This window comes from Rhineura floridana, chromosome 12 (assembly GCF_030035675.1).
Source record: "Rhineura floridana isolate rRhiFlo1 chromosome 12, rRhiFlo1.hap2, whole genome shotgun sequence".
NCBI lineage: Eukaryota > Metazoa > Chordata > Lepidosauria > Squamata > Rhineuridae > Rhineura > Rhineura floridana.
Genome location: NC_084491.1, coordinates 7,365,289 through 7,388,007, shown reverse-complemented (window position 1 = coordinate 7,388,007; position 22,719 = coordinate 7,365,289). Strand labels below are relative to the sequence as shown.

Below are 22,719 nucleotides of genomic sequence, written 5' to 3'. Positions count from 1 at the left end.
TTTCCAATGGAGGCACTAAAATGTCTTCAGCTGCGCCCGAGTGGGATGTTGTGGTTGGACGGATGGCCAACTTGAGCTGGGGGTGAGAGCTCCTTAAGAGAGAGGGCAGGGAGAACATTGTGACTGAGTGGTGGGTTAGATCAATGAGCTGGGTTTTCAGCATTCGTTGTGGCTTTTTGCCTCTTTTTATTATTATTTATTTTGTGCATCTGTCCAAGCACTCTGAACTCCTAAACTTTGCTTTTTAAAACGTTCTTATTGTGCTGGGAGCTCCTGTGATTGTGTGGCTTTCCTGTTTAGGCCATATAAACCACCCTGAGCCCTTGTGATAGGGTGGGGTTAACGTCAAAATGTGAGGATCATAAGATGCTTAAGAATAATCGCTTTTCTGTGCAGATCCATTGGGAGGCCCCAGCAGAGAAGAAAGCAGAGTGTATCCAAAAGGGCAAAAGTAACCAGGTAAGAGAAGTGACACTGAAGCCCCTGATCGAATGTGCCTGATGTCTGTTCTTCATTGTGGCTGTAATTCAGACTTCCACAACTGGGTGCCTCCAGATGTTTGGGACTACAACTCTCATCACCTCCAGCCCGGACAGCTATTCCATGTTCTGAGGAAAGCTGAGCACTATTACATGGGGACTTCTAGGTGAAGAAGTGGACAAATGTCTCCTTTATTTTGCTAGGGGGCTGTTTTTAAGAGCTGTCCTCAAGAAAAGAGAGCCAGTGTGGTGTAGTGGTTAAGATGCTAGACTACAACCTGAGAGACCAGGGTTCGAATCCCCACACAGCCATGAAGCTCACTGGACGACATTGGGCCAGTCGTTGCCTCTTAGCCTCAGAGGAAGGCAATGGAAAACCCCCTCTGAATACCGCTTACCATGAAAACCCTGTTCATAGGGTCGCCATAAGTCGGAATCGACTTGAAGGCAGTCCATCATCATCACCATTGAGGATGGGGTCCAAGGAGCCGTACCACTGTGAGGATCCTTTTGGTCCTTTTGCCCCCTACCTCTTCAAAGGGCAGCTCTTCAAAACAAATGTTATGAGGTCCTTGTTAGGGGGCTGCTTTGAATAATTTGCTTCTCTGCCCCTCTGCCACCACCTGTAAAACTGGGGAGAGTGTTCAGAGTTGACCCACTTTGAAGCGTAGGGAGAGCAATGCTTCCCTAAATGAGTTGATGGCAGTAGTGAGACTTGGACTTGGCTTCCTGATTTTATTTATTTATTTGATTTGATTTATAACAATAATAAATAAATAATAATTTTTATTTCTAGGCGCCTATCTGGCCGCACAAGCGGCCACTCTAGGCGGCGTACAAGATAAAGTAAAATACAACATACAAACTACATAAAAACCCAAGAACTACAATATAAAACGAAACCGAACCCACCCATAGCTAAAACCAATGGCACCCAAAAGAAAACAAAGCAAAAGACAAAACCCCAGGCCACCTCAGCCAGCCGGCTTATGTATCCCTCCAAAGAGGGAGAGGTGATGGAAATTAGTCACAGCTGGCTGGGTACCTGGGACCTGGTCCTGCAGGAGGCACGTCTGCCAGGCCACAGTCCCACTGGGAAGGGTGGTGGAGGTGGTGTTCCAACAGCAACAGCAGCAGCAACAGCAGGCTCTCCTTCCCTGGGTGGCGATGTTCTCCTTCTTCCTGCAGTCACTGGGTCTCCCAGGCCACCTCAGCCAGCCGGCTTATGTATCCCTCCAAAGAGGGACAGGTGATGGAAATTAGTCACAGCTGGCTGGGGACCTGGGACCTGGTCCTGCAGGAGGCATGTCTGCCAGGCAGCAGTTCCACTGCTCCCAGCAGGAGCCCGGGGCGGATTTGTAACTCAGTCTCTTGGCTGTTACATTACACTGCCTCAGTGATGCTGGGTGCCTCACTCCCTTTTCCTCTGACCATCAAGACACCGTGCAAAGTGGCAAAGAGAGAGTGAGAGTGGCTGGCGCACAAGAGGTTTATGCTTTCCACATTCATTGCCCTGCCCTGCCCAGGGGAACACTGCTCAGCTCTCTCTAGTCAGCTGAGTTTCTTGCCTCTTCCTATATAGCTAGCAGGCCAGTGGTTGCATTTTGAGTTCCTCTCTGCTCTGTCTTCCCCTGTAAACTTCTCTGACAAACATGAATCCTGACTAAGCTCAGCCGGGGGTGGGGGGCTGGCACAGTGGGTTTGATCTTCCAAGATTGTGTGCTTCTGGGCCTTGCTTCCTTGCAGATCAAGGGGTCGGGGGGGGAGAGAGACTGAGGCTGCAATCCTAACCCCATGTACCTGGGAGTAAGCCCCATTGAATTCAATGGGATTTCCTTCTAAGTAGACATGATTAGGATTGCAGCCTTAGCAACTGCACATCACTCTTCCTGCCACAACAGCTGACTTCTAGACCATTGTTTGGGCTTCCATGTTGAGTCGAATCTACCAACACACTGTTCTTCAACCTTGGGTTCCCAGATGTTGTTTGACTACAACTCCCCATCAACCCCAGGCAGCTTAGCCAATGGCCAAGAATAATGGGAGTTGTCCAACAACATCTGGGGACCCAAGATTGAAGAACAGTGGGTTAGTAGATTTTAAAACATTTTGATAAAGGAGCCCACAATTAATCAGGCAGCTGGTTTTCTAACTTTCAATAAAAGTAGATTTTTTTAAAAAAGTGTGGATGGCAAGTGCCATCCTTAGAAGAGGTATTCCCTTCTGTGTGTGAGAGAAGCAGAGATGCCTTTTCTAAGTTGGTAGCTGCTGCAACGTCTGCAGGTTTCATCTAAAAAAGAAAGAAACCATCTCTCCCCTACCCACCCCAGAACCATTTGTGTGGGGGTAGGGGAGAGGTTCTCATATGCAAATAGATACAGGTGTGATTCAGCTAATCAATCAGTTAATTAATTTCTCATGAGAAAAAAGACAAAAAATGAATAACTACTATATTCACTATAAATGGTCACCATTTGTCACCTTTGCCAAATGAATGCTGCATATTCCAATTTACAACATTGTTTTGAAATGTTATTTTTAAAAGTATTTTTGATTGTATTCAGTGCAAGCAATTATTTCTCTCTCCCCCCAGTTCAGGTTATTCAATTTTTTAAATCTTGTTTTGCAACCATTTCTTTTTTTCATTTTTTTAATGTTTAATTTCAGAGTTCATGCTTTTTATTACTGAAGTTACCTGTATATTTGTGATAGATTTGCATATTTATAGATGTAAAAAAAGAAAAGAAAAATTCAAGCTGTTAATTGTCAAAGATTTCTTTAATCCAGTGCCATTTGTAATCCTTGTCAGTCCTGTCATCTTTGTTCTTCTGGGATAAGCAAAGCGGCTGACTGGGACTAAAGGGAAGAAATAGGACAGTTCTTTTTTGAAGAAGAGGAAGTTGGTGGGATCCAAGGTGGCTCCTCCAACACTGACACTCTAAAGGGGGTTGCAGGGACCAAGAATCATCTGATCTGTGGCATCTACAAACCCCAGTGCACAGTACTTTGCAAGCGTGGATGATCAGCTGTTCATTGAGGCTTGGAAAGTGCTGTGCCTTCATCCACACAGTTTGACTTCAAATGGCAGAAGCAAAAAACAGGTCACCTGACATCACTGTGACATCACATGATTGACAGGTGGGTGACTCCAGCTGTTGTGACCCCTGAATTTAGCAGTGATCTTGACATGGAGTCAGTGGCTGCAGGGACACCAAGTGGGAGCTGAGGCATGTTCAGGGCTGCCAAAGATAGGGAGACCATTGCACCTGAGGCTGTTGGACAGGACCCCCAAAGGAACCTCCCAGACTATCAAGGCCTGTAGGGCCAAAGTCCGGACCCTCACAGGCACCTTCCCCTGAGCCTGAAGAACCAGATGCCTCCCACTGTGCATTGCCACTCAGGCAGCACATGGAGCACATCAGGAGGGAGGCTGTGGAATGGAAGATACCCTCGTATTGTGGTGTTTTGGAGGCTCACTAAGACCTTGTTTCTCTTTCCTCAGACTGACTGCTTCAACTACATCCGTTTCCTGCAAACGTACAACAGTTCTCACCTGTACACTTGTGGCACTTACGCCTTCCAGCCCAAGTGCACCTACATTGTGAGTATGGCAGGGAGCTTCCTTGTGCACGAAATGTGTTTGGATAATTGTGTTTCGCGTAATCAGTGCGACCACCTCAAACTTGTAACCCCTTTCTCTTCTTTGTTGGGTTGCTTCTTTCAGAATCTTGCCACCTTCTCTTTGGATAAGCTCTCCTTTGAAGATGGAAGGGGGAAGTGCCCCTATGACCCTGCCAAGGGACATACTGGCCTCATTGTGGGTAAGTGACATCAAGGGCTGCCTCATTCTTGAGCCTGAGATAGAAAGTCCAAATAGCAGGGGGGAAGCTACAAAATGTCCCACTACAAAATTCTCCTTCAAGAGGTTCATTGAAATTAATTTTGCAGGAGAACAGCAAGGGGTTTGTGTGTGTGTGTGTGTGTGGTGGGGTGGATGCGGGGAGTGGGGGGCAGGGGACAAACTTCTGCAAAGGTTTTCTTGCCTGGTTGCCTGTAGGCAAGTTCTTACTCGCCACAGGGGACAGGCTTTTACAAGTCAAGTCAGCACCTTCTCCTTTGCCCATTTCAGAGGAAGAGCTGTATTCAGCAACACTCTACAACTTTCTGGGCACGGAGCCTGTGATCCTGCGCAACTTGGGTCCCCAGTATTCTGTCAAGACAGAGCTTCTGCCTACGTGGCTCAATGGTGAGATGCGACGGGAAGCAGGGAGATGGTTTGCCAGTTGAGGCCCCTATGCACATTAGTGCACTGTTGCTGCTCTGTATGAGTGCATGTTTTCTGTGGTGGGTTCCAGAGAGAAGTTCATGATACCTGCAGGTGCAGCAGACTCCAGGTATATAGAGGCAGATGCCTTTTGCATTGGTTTAGTTAGTTTGGAATAACTAGCACCCCATGCATCTGTACTCTCCGTATGTAATCAAGCTATTTCTCCATCAAGCTCAGTATTGGCTGTTCTAGGGATGGGGAACCTGAGACCAGGAGGCCAAAAGTGTCCCTCCAGGTCCCCCTGTCTGGCCCTCAGGACTCTCCAGGCCACACCTCCTTCCCAGCCACACCCCTTCTCCCCAGGCCACACCCCTCACTGGCCTTTCATAACACCTTCCTAAAGTGTGTTTGCCTGCCTGCCTGCAAGGGGTGTGTGTGTGTGTGTGTGTGTGTGTGTGTGTGTGTGTGTGTGTGTGTGTGTGTGTGTGTGTGTGTGTGTGTGTGTGTGTGTGTGTGTGTGTGTGTGTGTGTGTGTGTGTGTGTGTGTGTGTGTGTGTGTGTGTGTGTGTGTGTGTGTGTGTGTGTGTGTGTGTGTGTGTGTGTGTGTGTGTGTGTGTGTGTGTGTGTGTGTGTGTGTGTGTGTGTGTGTGTGTGTGTGTGTGTGTGTGTGTGAGAGAGAGAGAGAGAGAGAGAGAGAGAGAGAGAGAGAGAGAGAGAGAGAGAGAGAGAGAGAGGAGTGTGTGTAAACTACCTTAATGTACAAAGGTACAATCTGCATTTGTGCCTCCATCCACTTATGCTTCTAGCCCTGACCACCACAGGCATTTCAGGCTGAAAATAGGTTGCCAACCCTACTCTCCTCCCACTGGCAGTGAGAGTTATGTCATATGAACCCTTTAACTGGAGACTGAACCTAGGGCCTTGCGCATGTGCTTCATCACTGAGCTACGGTTCTCCCACCCCATCCTAAGTATGCACTGAAGAGGCATAAGGGAGAGAGCCCACCGTCACTCCAGGCCTGGCTACACATCGTCTCGTGATAGCAGCTTCACCCACCATGCGAATTTCCACTCCATGACAATTCTGCTGGCATCCCCCCTCTACTCCCATCTCAGTCAGGCAGGGAAAGTTGAAGAGGATAGAAATGGGAGATACGGAGAAGGAGAGGCCCCTGGGCACCTTTCTCCATCTCTTTCTCTCTTTTCTTGGCAGCTCCTTTTCCTTCCAAATTGGGAGGGGGAAGAGCAGGGAAACATGAGCCACCAAGTAGAGAGATAAGGGGATGTGAACAACAGGTGGCAAAAGGCAGTCAAAGGCTGCAGGGTTCCATTCGCTCCAGTTTCCTCTACCCATTGTGGTGGGAGATTTTGGAATCCCCTAGTAGGCAGAGAGCACTCTTAAATGGGCCATGTAGGGTATAGCCAGGCTCTCGGTGAACTAAATAGCTGAGCAAGGATTTGAACCGAGGTAGAAGTCCACCACTCTTGTTCAGTATACCATGCGGAAGAAAAATGGCTCTAATACCAAGGAAAAATAGGAAGTGAAGGCCAGGATGGGTACGTTTGTATGTGATTCCTTCATTCACGGCCAGCCCTACCATTAGAGTTTGGCCATGGAGCAAGGTAGATCCTGGGGCAGAGAGAGCAACAGTGGCTGTTCCTCCTGAGCCCCCCCCCAGCAGTCTCCACTGTTGCCACACAACCTCTCCTGGGTCCCCTAAACTGGCCTGCTGCTCAGGTGCTGGGCGGGGCACTATCCCATTACTAGTTGTTGAAGTACGATTCAGTTGTCTGTTGAGTGGGAAAAGGGTGCCATCTTGTCCTTCACCTCAGGCAGCAAAACGTCTTGGGCCGGCCCTGTGAAGGGGGCCTCAGCAAAAGAATGGGGGAGACTCCCATGGGGGATGAACTCCCACATACATTATGTGTCTGCACATGTGCGTGTTTGGTGGGGATTTGGAGGGAATGGGGCAGGCTGTGTTTGGTTCCATTCTTAGCCATTCATTTTGCTTCCTCCTTCCCCTTTGTAGATCCTCACTTTGTGGGCTCCGCATTTGTCCGGGAGAGCAAAGGCGGCAGCAAAGGGGATGACGACAAGGTCTATTTCTTCTTCAGCGAGCGGGCCGTGGAGTACGACTGCGACATAGACCAGGTGGTGGCCCGTGTGGCCAGAGTCTGCAAGGTAGGCACCAGCCCCAGACATGAAGATTTCTGGCAGCTCCGTGCGGCTGAGCCCACCTCAGAAGAGCCCTGCTGGATCCAACCGCAAGGCCGGCCTAGACCAGCCACCCAAATTGGAGTGAAGGAAAGAATGTATTAAAAAATATACAGAATTCTCATATATACAAACACTCCAGTAACAAATCCTTAATAGGCTAGATCTTATTTCAGTGTAATGCCAACGTACCACAGCACAGAGGTCTTCATCAGTAGCCTTATATAGCACCAAAGAAAGAAAATGTGAAAAATCTGCAAAATCGGTTTTTGTTCTGGAAATGCTGACCTGTTAATGTTTTGTTTAATTTCTTTACAAACATATAAAAAACCAAGAAGCTAATACTCACCCGTACTCTTGCCTTACATCCATATCTTGCTAGTTTTCCCTCGCTTCCTCTATTCCCTTTGTGTCTCCCTCACTTGAAACACCTTGTAACTCACTTGTGGCTCAGCCACTCTCTGGCCCCATCTGCACTACACATTTAATACAGTATGATACCACTTTAACCAACTATGGCTTCCGCCAGAGAATCCTGGGAACTGTAGTTTGTTAAACTGCTGTGAGAATTGTAGTTCTCTTAGCAGCCTTAACAATCAATTCATCTTCACAGGGAACTCTGGAAATCGTAGCTCTGTGCGGGGAACAAGGGACTCCTAACAACTCTCAGTAACCTTAACAAATTACAATTCCCAGGATTCTTTGGGGGAAGCCAGGACTGCTTAAAGTGGTATCACACTGTTTTAAATGTTTGGTGCAGACGTGGCCTCTTTCTTTCTTTCTCCTTCTCTCCCTCATTGTGCTCATTTTACTATATAAATTGCCATAATGGCATTGTAAATAATTACAACAGGGGCCTTGCCTAGGACAGGATTAGGGAACCTGAGAAACTCCAGATACTGTTGGACTACAACTCCCATCAGCCCCAGCCAGCATTGCCAATGGTCAGGGACGATGCAAGTTGTAGTCTAGCAACGTCTGGAGGGCCCCAGGCCTCCCATCCATGATCTAGGAGGAGCTACTTGCATGTGGGAAAAAGGCAGTCCACCTCCTAATCATAAGGACATAAGAAGAGCCTGCTGGATCAGGCCAAAGGGGGCCCATCTAGTCCAGCATCCTGTTCTCACAGTGGCCAACCAGGTGCCTGGGAGAAGCCCGCAAGCAGGACCCGAGTGCAAGAACACTCTCCCCTCCTGAGGCTTCCAGCAACTGGTTTTCAGAAGCATGCTGCCTCTGACTAGGCTGGCAGAGCACAGCCATCACGGCTAGTAGCCATTGATAGCCCTGTCCTCCATGAATTTGTCTAATCTTCTTTTAAAGCCATCCAAGCTGGTGGCCATTACTGCGTCTTGTGGGAGCAAATTCCATAGTTTAACTATGCGCTGAGTAAAGAAGTACTTCCTTTTGTCTGTCCTGAATCTTCCAACATTCAGCTTCTTTGAATGTCCACGAGTTCTAATATTATGAGAGAGGGAGAAGAACTTTTCTCTATCCACTTTCTCAATGCCATGCATAATTTTATACACTTCTATCATGTCTCCTCTGACCCGCCTTTTCTCTAAACTAAAAAGCCCCAAATGCTGCAACCTTTCCTCATAAGGGAGTCGCTCCATCCCCTTAATCATTCTGGTTGCCCTCTTCTGAACCTTTTCCAACTCTATAATATCCTTTTTGAGATGAGGCGACTAGAACTGTACACAGTATTCCAAATGTGGCCGCACCATAGATTTATACAACGGCATTATGATATCGGCTGTTTTATTTTCAATACCTTTCCTAATTATCGCTAGCATGGAATTTGCCTTTTTCACAGCTGCCGCACACTGGGTCGACATTTTCATCGTGCTGTCCACTACAACCCCGAGGTCTCTCTCCTGATCGGTCACCTCCAGTTCAGACCCCATGAGCGTATATGTGAAATTCAGATTTTTTGCTCCAATATGCATAATTTTACACTTGTTTATATTGAATTGCATTTGCCATTTTTCCGCCCATTCACTCAGTTTGGAGAGGTCCTTTTGGAGCTCTTCGCAATCCCTTTTTGTTTTAACAACCCTGAACAATTTAGTGTCATCAGCAAACTTGGCCACTTCACTGCTCACTCCTAATTCTAGGTCATTAATGAACAAGTTGAAAAGTACAGGTCCCAATACCGATCCTTGAGGGACTCCACTTTCTACAGCCCTCCATTGGGAGAACTGTCCATTTATTCCTACTCTCTGCTTTCTGCTTCTTAACCAATTCCTTATCCACAAGAGGACCTCTCCTCTTATTCCATGACTGCTAAGCTTCCTCATAAGTCTTTAGTGAGGTACCTTGTCAAACGCTTTTTGAAAGTCTTAAGTACACTATGTCCACTGGATCACCTCTATCTATATGCTTGTTGACACTCTCAAAGAATTCTAATAGGTTACTGAGACAGGACTTTCCCTTGCAAAAGCCATGCTGGCTCTGCTTCAGCAAGGCTTGTTCTTCTATGTGCTTAGTTAATCTAGCTTTAATAATACTTTCTACCAGTTTTCCAGGGACAGAAGTTAATCTAACTGGCCTGTAATTTCCGGGATCCCCTCTGGATCCCTTTTTGAATATTGGTGTTACATTTGCCACTTTCCAGTCCTCAGGCAGGGAGGAGGACCCGAGGGACAAGTTACATATTTTAGTTAGCAGATCAGCAATTTCACCTTTGAGTTCTTTGAGAACTCTCGGGTGGATGCCATCCGGGCCTGGTGATTTGTCAGTTTTTATATTGTCCATTAAGCCTAGAACTTCCTCTCTCGTTACCACTATTTGTCTCAGTTCCTCAGAATCCCTTCCTGCAAATGTTAGTACAGGTTCAGGAATCTGCCCTATATCTTCCACTGTGAAGACAGATGCAAAAAAAATTCATTTAGCTTCTCTGCAATCTTCTTATTGTTCTTTAGTACACCTTTGACTCCCTTATCATCCAAGGGTCCAATCGCCTCCCTAAATGGTCTCCTGCTTTGAATGTATTTATAGAATTTTTTGTTGTTGGTTTTTATGTTCTTAGCAATGTGCTCCTCAAATTCTTTTTTAGCATCCCTTATTGTCTTCTTGCATTTCTTTTGCCAGAGTTTGTGTTCTTTTTTATTTTCTTCATTCGGACAAGACTTCCATTTTCTGAAGGAAGACTTTTTGCCTCTAAGAGCTTCCTTGACTTTGCTCGTTAACCATGCTGGCATCTTCTTGGCCCTGGCGGTACCTTTTCTGATCTGCGGTATGCACTCCAGTTGAGCTTCTAATAGAGTGTTTTTAAACAACTTCCAAGCATTTTCGAGTGATGTGACCCTCTGGACTTTGTTTTTCTGCTTTCTTTTTACCAATCCCCTCATTTTTGTGAAGTTTCCTCTTTTGAAGTCAAATGTGACCGTGTTGGATTTTCTTGGCAATTGGCTATTTACATGTATGTTTAATTTAATAGCACTATGGTCACTGCTCCCAATCGGTTCAACAACACTTACATCTCGCACCAGGTCCCGGTCCCCACTGAGGATTAAGTCCAGGGTTGCCGTCCCTCTGGTCGGTTCCATGACCAACTGGTCTAGGGAATAGTCATTTAGAATATCTAGAAATTTTGCTTCTTTGTCATGACTGGAACACATATGCGGGGAGTCTATGTCTGGGTAGTTGAAGTCACCCATTACTACCACATTACCTAGTTTGGATGCTTCCTCAATTTCATATCTCATCTCAAGGTCTCCCTGAGCATTTTGATCAGGGGGATGATAGATCGTTCGCAGTATTAAATCCCTCCTGGGGCATGGTATCACCACCCACAATGATTCTGTGGAGGAGTCCGCCTCTTTAGGGGTTTCGAGCTTGCTGGATTCAATGCCTTCTTTCATGTATAGAGCGACTCCGCCATCAATACGTCCTTCCCTGTCCTTCCGATATAGTTTATATCCGGGGATAACCGTATCCCACTGGTTTTCTCCATTCCACCAGGTCTCCGTTATGCTTACTATATCAATGCTCTTCTCTAAGACCAAGCACTCCAGTTCTCTCATTTTGGTTCGGAGGCTCCTAGCATTAGCGTACACAGGCACTTGTAAGCAGTGTCTCTCTTGAAGTGTCTTTGGCACTTGTGGTTTGGCCTGTGGTAGTTTTGCCATTCTGAATTTACATCCTGTGCCCCTGCTCTCACAATGCCTACTTCTAGGCCTACCCCTTTTAAAATTTCATCATTTCTTTGGTCTTTATCCCAGGGGGGAGGTTTATTCCGAACCGGACCTTCCTCAGCTCCTGTCGGGTTTCCCCCCTCAGTCAGTTTAAAAGCTGCTCTGCTACCTTTTTAATTTTAAGTGCCAGCAGTCTGGTTCCATTCTGGTTCAAGTGGAGCCCGTCCCTTTTGTACAGGCCCGGCTTGTCCCAAAATGCTCCCCAGTGCCTAACAAATCCGAACCCTTCCACCCGACACCATCGTCTCATCCACGCATTGAGACTGCGAAGCTGGGCCTGCCTGGCTGGTCCTGCGCGTGGAACCGGTAGCATTTCAGAGAAAGCCACCTTGGAGGTCCTGGCTTTCAGCATCCTACCTAGCAACCTAAATTTTGCTTCCAGGACCTCACGGCTGCATTCCTAAATGTTATTCTTCCTGTGCAGGGGGACGTGGGCGGCGCCCGTACTTTGCAGAAGCGGTGGACAACATTCCTGAAGGCACGATTGCTATGCTCCATTCCGGAGCAGCAGCTGCATTTCAATCGGATCCAGGGGACCTACACTCTGAGTGGGGATCATTGGCCCGAAACTAGCTTTTTTGGAGTCTTCCAAGCACGCTGGTAAGGCTGCAAATAACTGCTTCTGTATTTCTCCCACAGGGGCTGATGGTCCTCTGCTTTGCAAGGACACGGTGGGTGGATGGCAGCAGGGCTTGTGTGTATGTTGCAAGAGTGTAAAAATACCACTAGATGTAGGAGTGAGCACGGAAGTCAACTTCCTAAGAATCTCTTGTTTTCACTTTTTAAAGAAGCAAGCCTCTAGTTCTTAAGACTGAAGCAATTGTTATTTATTTATAGTATTTTTGAACCATTTAATATGATACAAATGTATAAGTGATTTGGATAAAAACTACTTTTTTTCTAAAAACTAGATAAAAATGAAAACTAAGCTCCTGTATGTATCATAATTAAAACAATATGTGGGCAATTCCTGTTGAAATCTTGGAAACTGGAGGGGTGGTCAGGCAAGATTTCCAGTGGAGGAGGGTGCACCTTTAGTGTCTTGTATGTCTCTTTTGCACACACCTCTCACATTCCTCCCCCCCCAACTTGAGAACATAACCGGTATGAATCACGCAACATAAATTATATTTATGCAAACCTGCGTGATTTATGCAGGTTGGAGAACGGAGCTTTTATGGGCACAGAAGCTGGATTTGTACCGGGGATGAGGGGCCCCCTTTCTTCTGGTGCCAAACAGAAGAGAAATGTGAGGAGCCAATTTCTTCCTGCCAGTTGTTCACTTGGAGAGCACAGTCAAGGAAACAGGCATAGATGTAGGATTCTCATTCTTTGCTGTAGGACTTAAAGCTGGAGGGGGGCATTTGAGGGGCTGTGGGGCAGTCTGGTGCCTTGAGAGTGAATATTAAGAGTGGTGGACTGAAATCCTTAGTGAGGATTCCTCAGCCTGCTCTGATGTAACAGCACTAAAATCTTCCCAATTTTGGGCCCCATCTGGACTATACATTCAAAGCAGTATCACACCATCTTAAACAGTCATGACTTCCCCCACAAAATCCTGGGAACTGTAGTTTGTTAAGGGTGCTGAGAGTTGTTAGGAGACCCCTATTCTCACAGAGCTACAGTTCCCAGAGTTCCCTGGGAAGAGGGACTGATTGTTAAACCACTCTGAGAATTATAGTGAAGGGAGGTTTCCTAACAATTCTTAGCACACTTATCAAGCTATCATTCCCAGGATTCTTTGGGGGAAGCCATGACTGTTTAAAGTAGCATGATAAGGTTCTAAATGTATAGTACAGATGGGGCCTTAATATCTGAAATGGGAGGTAGAAATAGTTGATCTAGAATTATTGTTAACTTACTCACTGTTGCTACAATCTGTACCGCAAAGAGGTAGAAAACGACACGCATGTACACACCAGATCACAGACTGGCTAAGAAAAGTATGGGATGCCACATTGCTGATATTAATCATTGAATCATAGAATAGTAGAGTTGGAAGGGGCCTATAAGGCCATCGAGTCCAACCCCCTGCTCAATGCAGGAATCCAAATCAAAGCATTCCCGACAGCTGGCTGTCCAGCTGCCTCTTGAATGCCTCCATTGTCGGAGAGCCCACTACCTCTCTAGTAATTGGTTCCATTGTCGTATTCCTAACAGTTAGGAAGTTTTTCCTGATGTCCAGTCGAAATTTGGCTTCCTGCAACTTGAGCCCATTATTCTGTGTCCTGCACTCTGGGATGATCAAAAAGAGATCCTGGCCCTCCTCTGTGTGACAACCTTTCATGTACTTGAAGAGTGCTATCGTATCTCCCCTCAGTCTTCTCTTCTCCAGGCTAAACATGCCCAGTTCTTTCAGTCTCTCTAAAGAAAACAGATACTTTGAAAAGTGGTCTTTGTTTATTAATTTGGGGGACAACCAAGTTCAAGATAAAATCAAGCCTTATGTATATTTTTTCTATGCCATAATAATAATGTAGGTTTTGATTACAGTATTCATATCAAATATGTATTTGTGTTTTCATTAGAAACATTATTTATTTATATTTATTTATTTATTAGGCTTATATCCCGCCCGACTAGCGATAGCTCTCTGGGCGGTGAACAGCAAAAAAGTACAATAAATACAATAAGAAAAACAATACAGTGCAAAAATCCAATTAAGTTATAATAAGTTAAAAGGTACAGTTAAAATGCTTTGGGAAAGAGGAAGGTTTTAACTTGGTGCCGAAAAGATGACAATGTCGGTGCCAAGCGGACCTCCTCGGGGAGACTATTCCACAATTCGGGGGCCACCACTGAGAAGGCCCTAGATCTTGTCACAACCCTCCGGGCCTCAGTGTATATGTTTCCATTAGAACTTTTTTTATTTGTAAATATTATTAGTTCTTTTACATTCTGTGTGTAACTTCTTGTCTTTTCCCCCCAATTTGATTTAAAATAAAGCCTTCCTATAATTTGGTTGCCCTCTAACCCTACTCTCATTTCTCCCTCTCCCCTCCTTCCCCTTTCTTTCCTGCAGGGGAGACGTTGACGTTTCTGCTGTCTGTCAGTACCAGATTCAGGATGTGCAGAAAGTGTTTGAAGGACCCTACAAGGAATACAGCGAGGTAGCCCAGAAGTGGGTTCGGTACTCGGAGCAGGTGCCCAGCCCCCGGCCCGGAGCAGTAAGTACTGCCAGAGGAGGGTAGGGAATGCCAGCTGCTTGCATGCCCTCCCACCCTGGGAGACAGGATGCTATGCCTAGGTGCTGCCCCCTCCTGGTCTGTGAGGACAAGATGTTCCTCTCACTGACTTCTCTCCTAATTGTTGCCACTAAGGGCAGATTGAGACAATCCAGGGCTTTGTGAAGTAAACATGAGATTGCTTCTCCATATCCAGATTATGCTGTGTGAGTGTGTCTGTGAGAGAGAATTGTGCCGCTGCATAGGGCAGGTGGCAACAATGTGAAAAAACCATAGGTACACATTTTTAAAACGTGGACATGATGAAGCAGTTCTGTGGGGATTTCTCTGCTGTTACAGAATTGGCTAGGAGGCATGTAAGCTGTACCCCAGCTTATGTGAATCCCCACCTCTACTGGTCTCTGATGTGGCCACATCCACCCTCTGGGGGAGAGCCACCCATCTCTGCTTCTCCCTCTAATCCAGATACCCCAGCCCCAATATGATCAGGCCGGCGGTTGAATATTTGGCACCTTTTTGTAGGTGGGGGGATGAATCAGTGTTCCTTTGCTTAGTGGCTAATCATTAAAGGAGGGAAAGTGCCAGGATTCCTACCTGCTTGCAAGATGCATTTCTTGATGTTGAATCCCTGCACCTTTCCCCAGATGTGTGTCTGTTCTTAGCTGTGAGGAAAGAGTACTCTTTGCACCAGGAGTTGCCAACATGGTGCCCACCAGATGCTACTGGACTTTGACTCCCATGATCCCTGAGCATTGATCATGCTGGCCAGGGCTGTTGGGAGTTGTAGACCAACAATATTGAGAAGGCATCATGTAGGCTACCCCTTTTGTACACTCTTGGAAGCACTCTTCTTAATGTCTGCTTCGCATACTTCATGGCTGACTCTTGTCAAATTAAAAGCATTTTTGCAGAGCCAAGGCTCAGTCGGGTCGAATAATTGGCCTCAGCCCTGCATGCAATCTTCCTTCCAGTGTATCACCAACTCCCTGGAGCTGCCAGACAACACCCTCAACTTTGCAAAGAAGCACCCACTCATGGATAAGGTGGTGCCGCCTCAAGGCAACCGGCCTCTGCTCGTCAAGAAGGATGCCAACTTCACCCAGCTGGTGGTGGAGCGGGTTCATGGCTTGGATGGCAAACCCTATGAATTGCTCTACATTGGGACAGGTACAAGACTATCAGGCCCAGAGTTGTGTTGCCAGAGCTCGTACTTTCCATACAGAGGTCTATAAATGAAACAAATAAATAAAATAAATAAAGAGGGCCCCAGTTTAATCTCTGGCATCTTGGATTAAAGGCTCTCAAGTAGCAAAGCTTGATGAAAGAGTCTCTGCTGGAGGTCTTGGAGTGCCACTACCTGTCAAGAGTAGACCAGCGATTGGGAAGCCGCAGCCCTCAAAATGTTGTTGGACTACAACTCCCATCATCTTTCCTGAGTGTTGCTGTCCTGGTGAGGCTGGTGGGAGTTGTAATCTCACAACATCAGGAGGGCCACAGGTTCTTCACACCTGAAGCAGACAGACTGTGCTAGATGGTCCAATTTTCAGGGATGGATGTACTGTGTGTTGAAAACAAATGCAGTTCTGTACCAGGAGAAGCTCAATTCTGCAAATGCTCATTTTTTATTGCCTGTTTTTATTTCTGAAAACATTTTTGTACTGCTTTTTCACAAAGCTCAAAGCAGTTTATGATATAAAAATACAAAAATAACCAAATTATAAAGGACGATAAAAGTATGTGTAAGATAAAAACAGCCACAAAACATGAAATATTTTGCACAGTTCTGCCTTTTTCCTCTTCCTAATTTTTGCATAACTCATGCTGGTTTTGCAAGACGAGAGGAGAGGCAAGGAGTTATGCCAGAGATGGTGAGCCTGTAGGCAGGCAACTCCCATCACCCCTGACCATTGCTTGGCTGGAGCTCATGGGAGTTGGAGTCCAACCTCTGGAGGGCCACAGGTTGCCCATCCCTGATGTGGCAAGCACTGAGCCAGATGGACCAGTGGCATGACTCAAGGCAACTTCCTGTATTCCTATGATATGGAAGCTCAGGCAGAGACATTGGCAGCTGGGTGGCTGTTTTACTGGAGAAGCTTGACCCAGATAACACCTGAACTCCTTCCTGTGCTGTTTCTTTGTCATGACCACCCTCTTCTGGCTTCCCTGTAGATAATGGCTGGCTGCAGAAGGCAGTGGTGCTGCCCTCGGGCGTCCATCTTATTGAAGAGCTGCAGATCTTTGAGCAACCCCAGCCAATCAAGAGCCTAGTATTATCCTTGCAGAAGGTAAGGAAGGTCCCTGCAGGGGATGGGGTTGAAAGTTCAGAAGGTGGCAGCAGACACCAGTTAGGATTCCTTCCCCCTCCCCATCCCTGCAGAGTTACACAGGTCACCCCTGATGGCACCAAATGATGGGCAGTGGTGATGTGTACACTAACACAATTTCCTGCCACATACACCCCCCCAAGCTGTGCTCAAAATAGGTTGTGCAAGTTAAGACCGCTTGCTTTGCTTTTGCTAATTCTACCTGTCATGATTCAGGCATCAAAGGATTTGCAAAGGGGTCTTTTGGGGTAAGGATCTGGGGGAATGGCAGTGGCATGGAGGTGAGAGGATGGTGAGTTGTGCTGGTCAGGAGCTGAGAGAAGTGTAGCCATGCAAATCAAGACAGAATTGTGAAGGCCAATATGCCCTTTTGGCTTGCTACAATTTCACCAGAAACTGCCCGCATACTTCTTAGGTTTCCTCTGTAACCATAAGGGCTAGAAACTTGGACATTTAACAAACAAGTGTTAGCATAGATGCACAAGGTCCCACATTTGGCAGGAGGTGTTTATGCCTGAGTGGCAAGACCGTGCGATACAGCAACCCAAGGGATGAGGCAGCCCTGGCTTTTTCAGTGGTTTCTAAGATTAAGGATGGGAGTAAAGTGGTGTGACTCCAGGTGCCACCCCAGTTTTAAAATTCTCCCCTCTCATCCTAGAGGGTGCTGTTCATTGGCTCCAACTCCCAAGTTATCCAACTTCCTGTGGCTGACTGCAGCAAGTATCACTCTTGCTCCGACTGCATCCTTGCCAAGGACCCTTACTGTGCCTGGACATGGAACGGAAGTCGCTGTGTTCGCATTGATTCCTATGATGGGTAAGAGACATGTTGGTGGAGCTTGGGAAGAGGCAATGGGGCGGGGGAGTGGAAGGGAAGGAAAAAGTGAAGAGGCATTGGTTGTGTGAGGGCCTTGAGACATTGGCTCTCAGGAATCTTGTTCAACTACTCTGTTGTCGCCAAATCTTTTCAGCTCTTAATTAGCTTTCCCCCCTTGTAATCATGAGGTCTAGGAACTTGCTTTTAAAATGCTGCTGTTCCTGGGTGCCAACACTCTGTGCCTGCACAGGCAAGTGGAATACATGCAACTCTGGTTATAGTCCTGTTGCCTTATACATTCATTAAATAAATAAGTATAACCCAGTTTTTGCATGTTGTCCCAAAGCGGCTTGTACAAAGAAAAAATAATTAAAGCATTCAATGTACAAAATTTAAAATAAAGGCATCTATTCTTCTAAGCCCTTTGCTATTTATGAAAGTATGTATATACCGCCCTCTCATAAAATATCAGGGCACTGTGCCGCAATATAAAAACATTAAAAAAACCATTAAAAGCAATACATAGCAATCATTAAAAGGAGAAGAGACGTTTTAAACAGCTGCATAGGCCTGCTGGCATAAAAAAAAGTCTTCAAGAGATGCCTGAAAGTCAAAAAGCAAGGATCCCTGCTGAATCTCTGCTGGGCCAGTTTTTGACAGCATGGGACTGGCAAAGCCTAAATGCCCGACATCTGGTTGAGGCCAGTCAGGCCTCTGTTAAAATGGGGGGCCTTGTTTTGCCTCAATCTTGCAGTGCTGTTCCTTAGCTTTGTTCCACGGCCCCATGTGGCAAAGCCCCTTCTGATTGGCTGACTCTTTGTTCTCGTAGGACCTCGATGCTGTTCCAGGATTTAGGAGTGGAGCCTGGAATGTGCAGCCCCATGCGTGCATCCAGGCCAGGTCAGTCCTCCGCTGCAATTTCCACAAAACATTGTGTGGTGGCTGCTCTGTGGGTTGATTGCATGTGTGCTTTTCGGGGCCTGTGATTCCAACAGGGTGGTTCAGCAATGAGAAAACAGGCTTAACCAGGGTGATTGTGTGTTCGAGGTGCTGGCTTATGTGTTGTGATTGGGCATCTTCATAGAAATCAGGACGATCTTATTCCTCCCCCGTATCTAAAGAATGCAGGAATCATCCCATCTCTCAGAGGTAAATGAGCAGCGTCCATGGTTGTCTCCACACCACAGACATACACACATCCTTTTATCCTCACAATAACCTGTGAGTTAGGTTAAGTGAAGCTAAAATGGTGTGCCCAAGGTCATCCAGGGAGTTTCGTAGCTGAGTGGGGATTTTAACCTGGGTCTTCTTCATTGTGTCTGACATGCTATATCACACGGCACACTGTTTCAGGCTGCAGCTGGACGGCTTCACTGGGCAGAGGGACTGATTGTTAATCCCTCTGGGAATTGTAGCTCTGTAAGGGGCATAGGGGTCTTCAGCAACTCTCAGCACCCAAAATAAACTATAGTTCCCAGGATTCTTTAGTGGAAGCCATGATTGCTCATTTTCAGAAAGATATAGACAAGTTAGAGCGGGTTCAGAAGAGGGCGACGAGGATGATAGCCGGTATGGAGAACAAGTCTTATGAGGAAAGGTTGAAGGAACTTGGCATGTTCAGTCTGGTGAAGAGAAGGCTGAGGGGTGACATGATTGCACTCTTTAAGTACCTGAAGGGCTGTCACATAGAGGAAGGTACAGATTTGTTCTCTGCTGCCCCAGGGATAGGACTAGGTCTAATGGTTTTAAGTTGCAGGAGCATAGATTCAGATTGGACATTAGAAGGAACTTCTTGACAGTAAGGGCGGTTCGGCAATGGAACCGACTGCCTAGGGAGGTGGTGGGATCCCCTTCGCTGGATGTCTTCAAGCAGAGGCTGGACAGCTATCTGCGGGAGATGCTCTAGCTGTGGATTTCCTGCTGTGAGCAGGGGGTTGGACTTGATGGCCTACAAGGCCCCTTCCAACTCTAGGATTCTAGGATTCTAGTATAATGTCGTTTTTGATGTGTAGTGCAGATGAGGCCTAGGTTACTTTTTTTGCTGCTGGGATTCATTAAATAGGTTGTATATTGTTAATTTATTGCTTTGAATATATATTGGGGTTTGTTAGGGATTATTAGTCTCCTTGGAGAAATGGGCAGGACAGATATTTTTAAAATGTGTGACACTCTTAGAGGTTCTTTGGGGGAGGGGCGGTGAAGGGCAGAATTCAGATGTAACATGCTCAGACTTCATTTGGGTTAGGGTTTGTTTTTTAAATTATGCCTGTGGAATTTGGGGGCATTTTTGCTTTGGAAGCAAGAAAATCCAATGTTTTGTAAACTGTAAGGAGCCCTGCCTGTTGACCAGCAGAATAGGTAGAGTGCCCCCACCCACAAATCTTTTATTTACTCTCTCCTTCCTATGCACAGGAACCACAATCATTGCCAAGAATATCACAGTGATGATGGGCACAGACCTGGTCCTGCCTTGCCGCCTCACCTCCAACCTTGCCAAGGCTCGCTGGACCTTCAACGGGCAGGATTTGCCTGAGGAGCAGGGCTCGGTCTTATATGATGCCCACCTTCAGGCCCTGATCATCTTGGGCGCCCACCTGACGCATTCTGGGATGTACAGGTGTGTCCAGCTCGAGGAGCTTAACGAACTGATGTCCGAGAGCTACGTGGTGACGGTGGTCTCTGGCCCAGCCATGTCTCTGGAAGCACGGGCTCCCCTGGAGAATTTGGGCCTGGTGTGGATGGTGGTGATCGCTCTGGGGGCTGTCTGTTTGGTGCTCCTGATGGTCATCTTGTCCCTGAGGCGCAGGCTGAAGGAAGAGCTTGAGAAGGGCTCCAAGGCTATTGAGAGCACCCTGGTCTACCCCATTGAGTTGCCCAAGGAGGCGAAGAGCCCCACCTTCATTCCCAGCACCACCTCGGACTCTGACGAGAAACTCTGGGACCCAGCCAGCTACTACTACTCGGACGGCTCCCTTAAGATTGTCCCGGGTCACGCCGTGTGCCAGAACGGGGGGACCACTCCCTCTCCCACCACCAACGGCATCCCCGGCCAGCCCCTGCAGTCTCCACCCCTCCACTCGCCCAACCGCATCAACTTGGGTAACATCCGCGGCTCTTCCTCCAATGGCTACATCCGCCTCAACCTGGGCACCGAGGAGCGGCCAGATTACAGCGACCTCGCGGAGGAACTGCGCCGGAAGCTCAAACAGAGGCAAGCGCTGCCTGACTCTAATCCCGAGGAGTCATCAGTATGAGCCGTGCGGAGGACTGGTCTGCCATGTTATTCAACTACCTCATAAACTAGGCTGGGATCACTGTCCCTGGCTGGGTCTACATCTTTTTTTAAAAAAGGAAAGAAAAGAAAATCCTATTTAAAGACTTCCTACAGACACTTTTCCCCTCCCTGTCGCAACATCCCCAGTTTTTATACACTGCCAAGACTGCCTTCCCAGGCTGCTCCTACTCCATTCAGTGTTTTCAGCCATGCTTCCTTGTGGGACATCCTTCTGGGAGGCGTTTTCAACTCTTCCTTTGCCTTGGGATGGTGAGACTGGCCTCGCTGGAGACTTAACAGTTGATGGATGGACTGGTAGGCCAAATCCAGGCCCATTTCTTTCCGAAACAGACCCGTGACTAATGAGCAGGTGGTGCTGATAGGTCATCGGAAAAGGCATGGCGGAGCCTCATTCCCAGTGCAAAGCTGGCGGCGTTGGCTCCATACTGTTATATTTGTTCCCTGCCTTTCCTGGGCTGACTGGTAACTACCAGCCATATGCAATAGTTGGGCCAGGCTAGTTGAGAGCCTGCCTCCCCTCCCCCTCTGGAAACACTGGGGACTAGCATGATGATGTATAAATTCCCAACCCCCTCTGAGAGAATGCTGCAAAGTGGGGCCTACTTGTGTGGGGCTGGCCCTTTTTAAGGGCAAGCGTCTTAAGGAGAACAAAATGGGATGTGTGTTGGGAGACGCAGCCCAAGGAGGGACTGACTCGCAAAGCTTGGAAAAATTACTGTTTTGAACTACAACCCCCATCGGCCCCAGCCAGCATGGCCACTGGATTGGGCTGATGGGAGTTGTAGTTCAAAAAAAGTAACTTTTCCAAGCTCTGGGACTGAGGCAGGGGGAAGATTCTTGGACAGTAAGTGGGGCAAAGGCTGCATCCTCTTGGTAGAGAGAGCCTCGTTCTGGAAAAGAGCTACAGATTGCCAAGGGATGGGCTGAAAGGCGGGCAGAGGTGGGGGGAATCTGGGTCAGCCCTAGAGATACTAGTGTGGCTGAGGAAGAAAGATGCAACTGGCAATTGCCCATCCCATGAAAGCCTTGCACACTCCTGTTCATTTCAGTGGGGCTTGCACAGGAGGACTCTCCAGTAAATTGTGCCCTCCCTGGCTGGTCTGTGTGCCCCCACCCCCTCCGTGGCACCTCCAGGTTGGCTACCTGAGGTTACCCTTTCTATTTATCCCATAGTAGGGCTGCCTGCAGAGGGAGTGAGAAAGTGTGTGTATGTGTGTGAGAGAGAAATACCCCCCCTTTAAAAACTGTTGACTGCTGTGACTAAACTGAGCTTCCTCGCCCTTCTTTTTGGGGGTGGGGGAGCATGCAGTGTAGATACCCCCCATCATGCTGGCTGTGTCTCTGCCTGGTAGCCAAGCCATCCACACAGCCAGACCCTTCCTTATAATTCTGCATGCCTCACATCACTGCCAGAAACTGACTTCACTTTCCTTCCCTCTTTTTTACCTTTTTTTTTAAAAAACATAAAACGAAAGAAGAAAAACCCTGTGTAAATAATAACTCTTGATAACAAGAGCCTCTCACTTTCCCCTGCCCACATCCTCAAACAATTCATGTAATTTATTTGTTACTGAAATATATTTATTTGATGTAAATATCTGAATATTTTTATATTAATAATAAAATGGAGAAGTAAATAAAATGGGTGCTGTATTCATTGCGGCCTTGTTCCTTCTTTCCCAAGAAGGTGAGGAATTCTGGGTAACTGTGATAGAGCACGACTTCTCAGGAGGGAGAGTGCACATGGTACCTTGTTAATTAGTAATGTAAAAATAGGGATAATAATATTAAAATGTCATTGGTATATGCTGCATATTTACAGAACGGCAAAGGTCCTTGCCTCAAGCAGATTGCCACCTCAATTTAGGTGGGATGGGTGTGTGTGAATGTGTTACATGCACTCATGTTTCTGCCCCGTCAGAGTTGAGGACTAAGAGAGCTGG

The 22,719-nt window shown here is 47.0% G+C and overlaps 1 protein-coding gene across 1 annotated transcript in view; it reads left to right on the top strand.

The window, feature by feature from the left end:
- The window catches only part of SEMA4C (semaphorin 4C), an 81,489-nt gene extending 59,088 nt beyond the window's left edge, over positions 1–22,401 (top strand). The window contains exons 4-15 of the mRNA XM_061592788.1: positions 397–459; positions 3,982–4,080; positions 4,204–4,300; positions 4,609–4,725; positions 6,776–6,927; positions 11,581–11,756; positions 14,179–14,323; positions 15,313–15,508; positions 16,511–16,626; positions 17,324–17,481; positions 18,311–18,381; positions 19,894–22,401. Of these exons, the coding sequence (XP_061448772.1) occupies positions 397–459; positions 3,982–4,080; positions 4,204–4,300; positions 4,609–4,725; positions 6,776–6,927; positions 11,581–11,756; positions 14,179–14,323; positions 15,313–15,508; positions 16,511–16,626; positions 17,324–17,481; positions 18,311–18,381; positions 19,894–20,735 (2,232 nt within the window). The 3' untranslated portion in view covers positions 20,736–22,401. The remainder of the gene's footprint in view (positions 1–396; positions 460–3,981; positions 4,081–4,203; positions 4,301–4,608; positions 4,726–6,775; positions 6,928–11,580; positions 11,757–14,178; positions 14,324–15,312; positions 15,509–16,510; positions 16,627–17,323; positions 17,482–18,310; positions 18,382–19,893) is intronic.
- Positions 22,402–22,719: the final 318 nt, after the last annotated feature.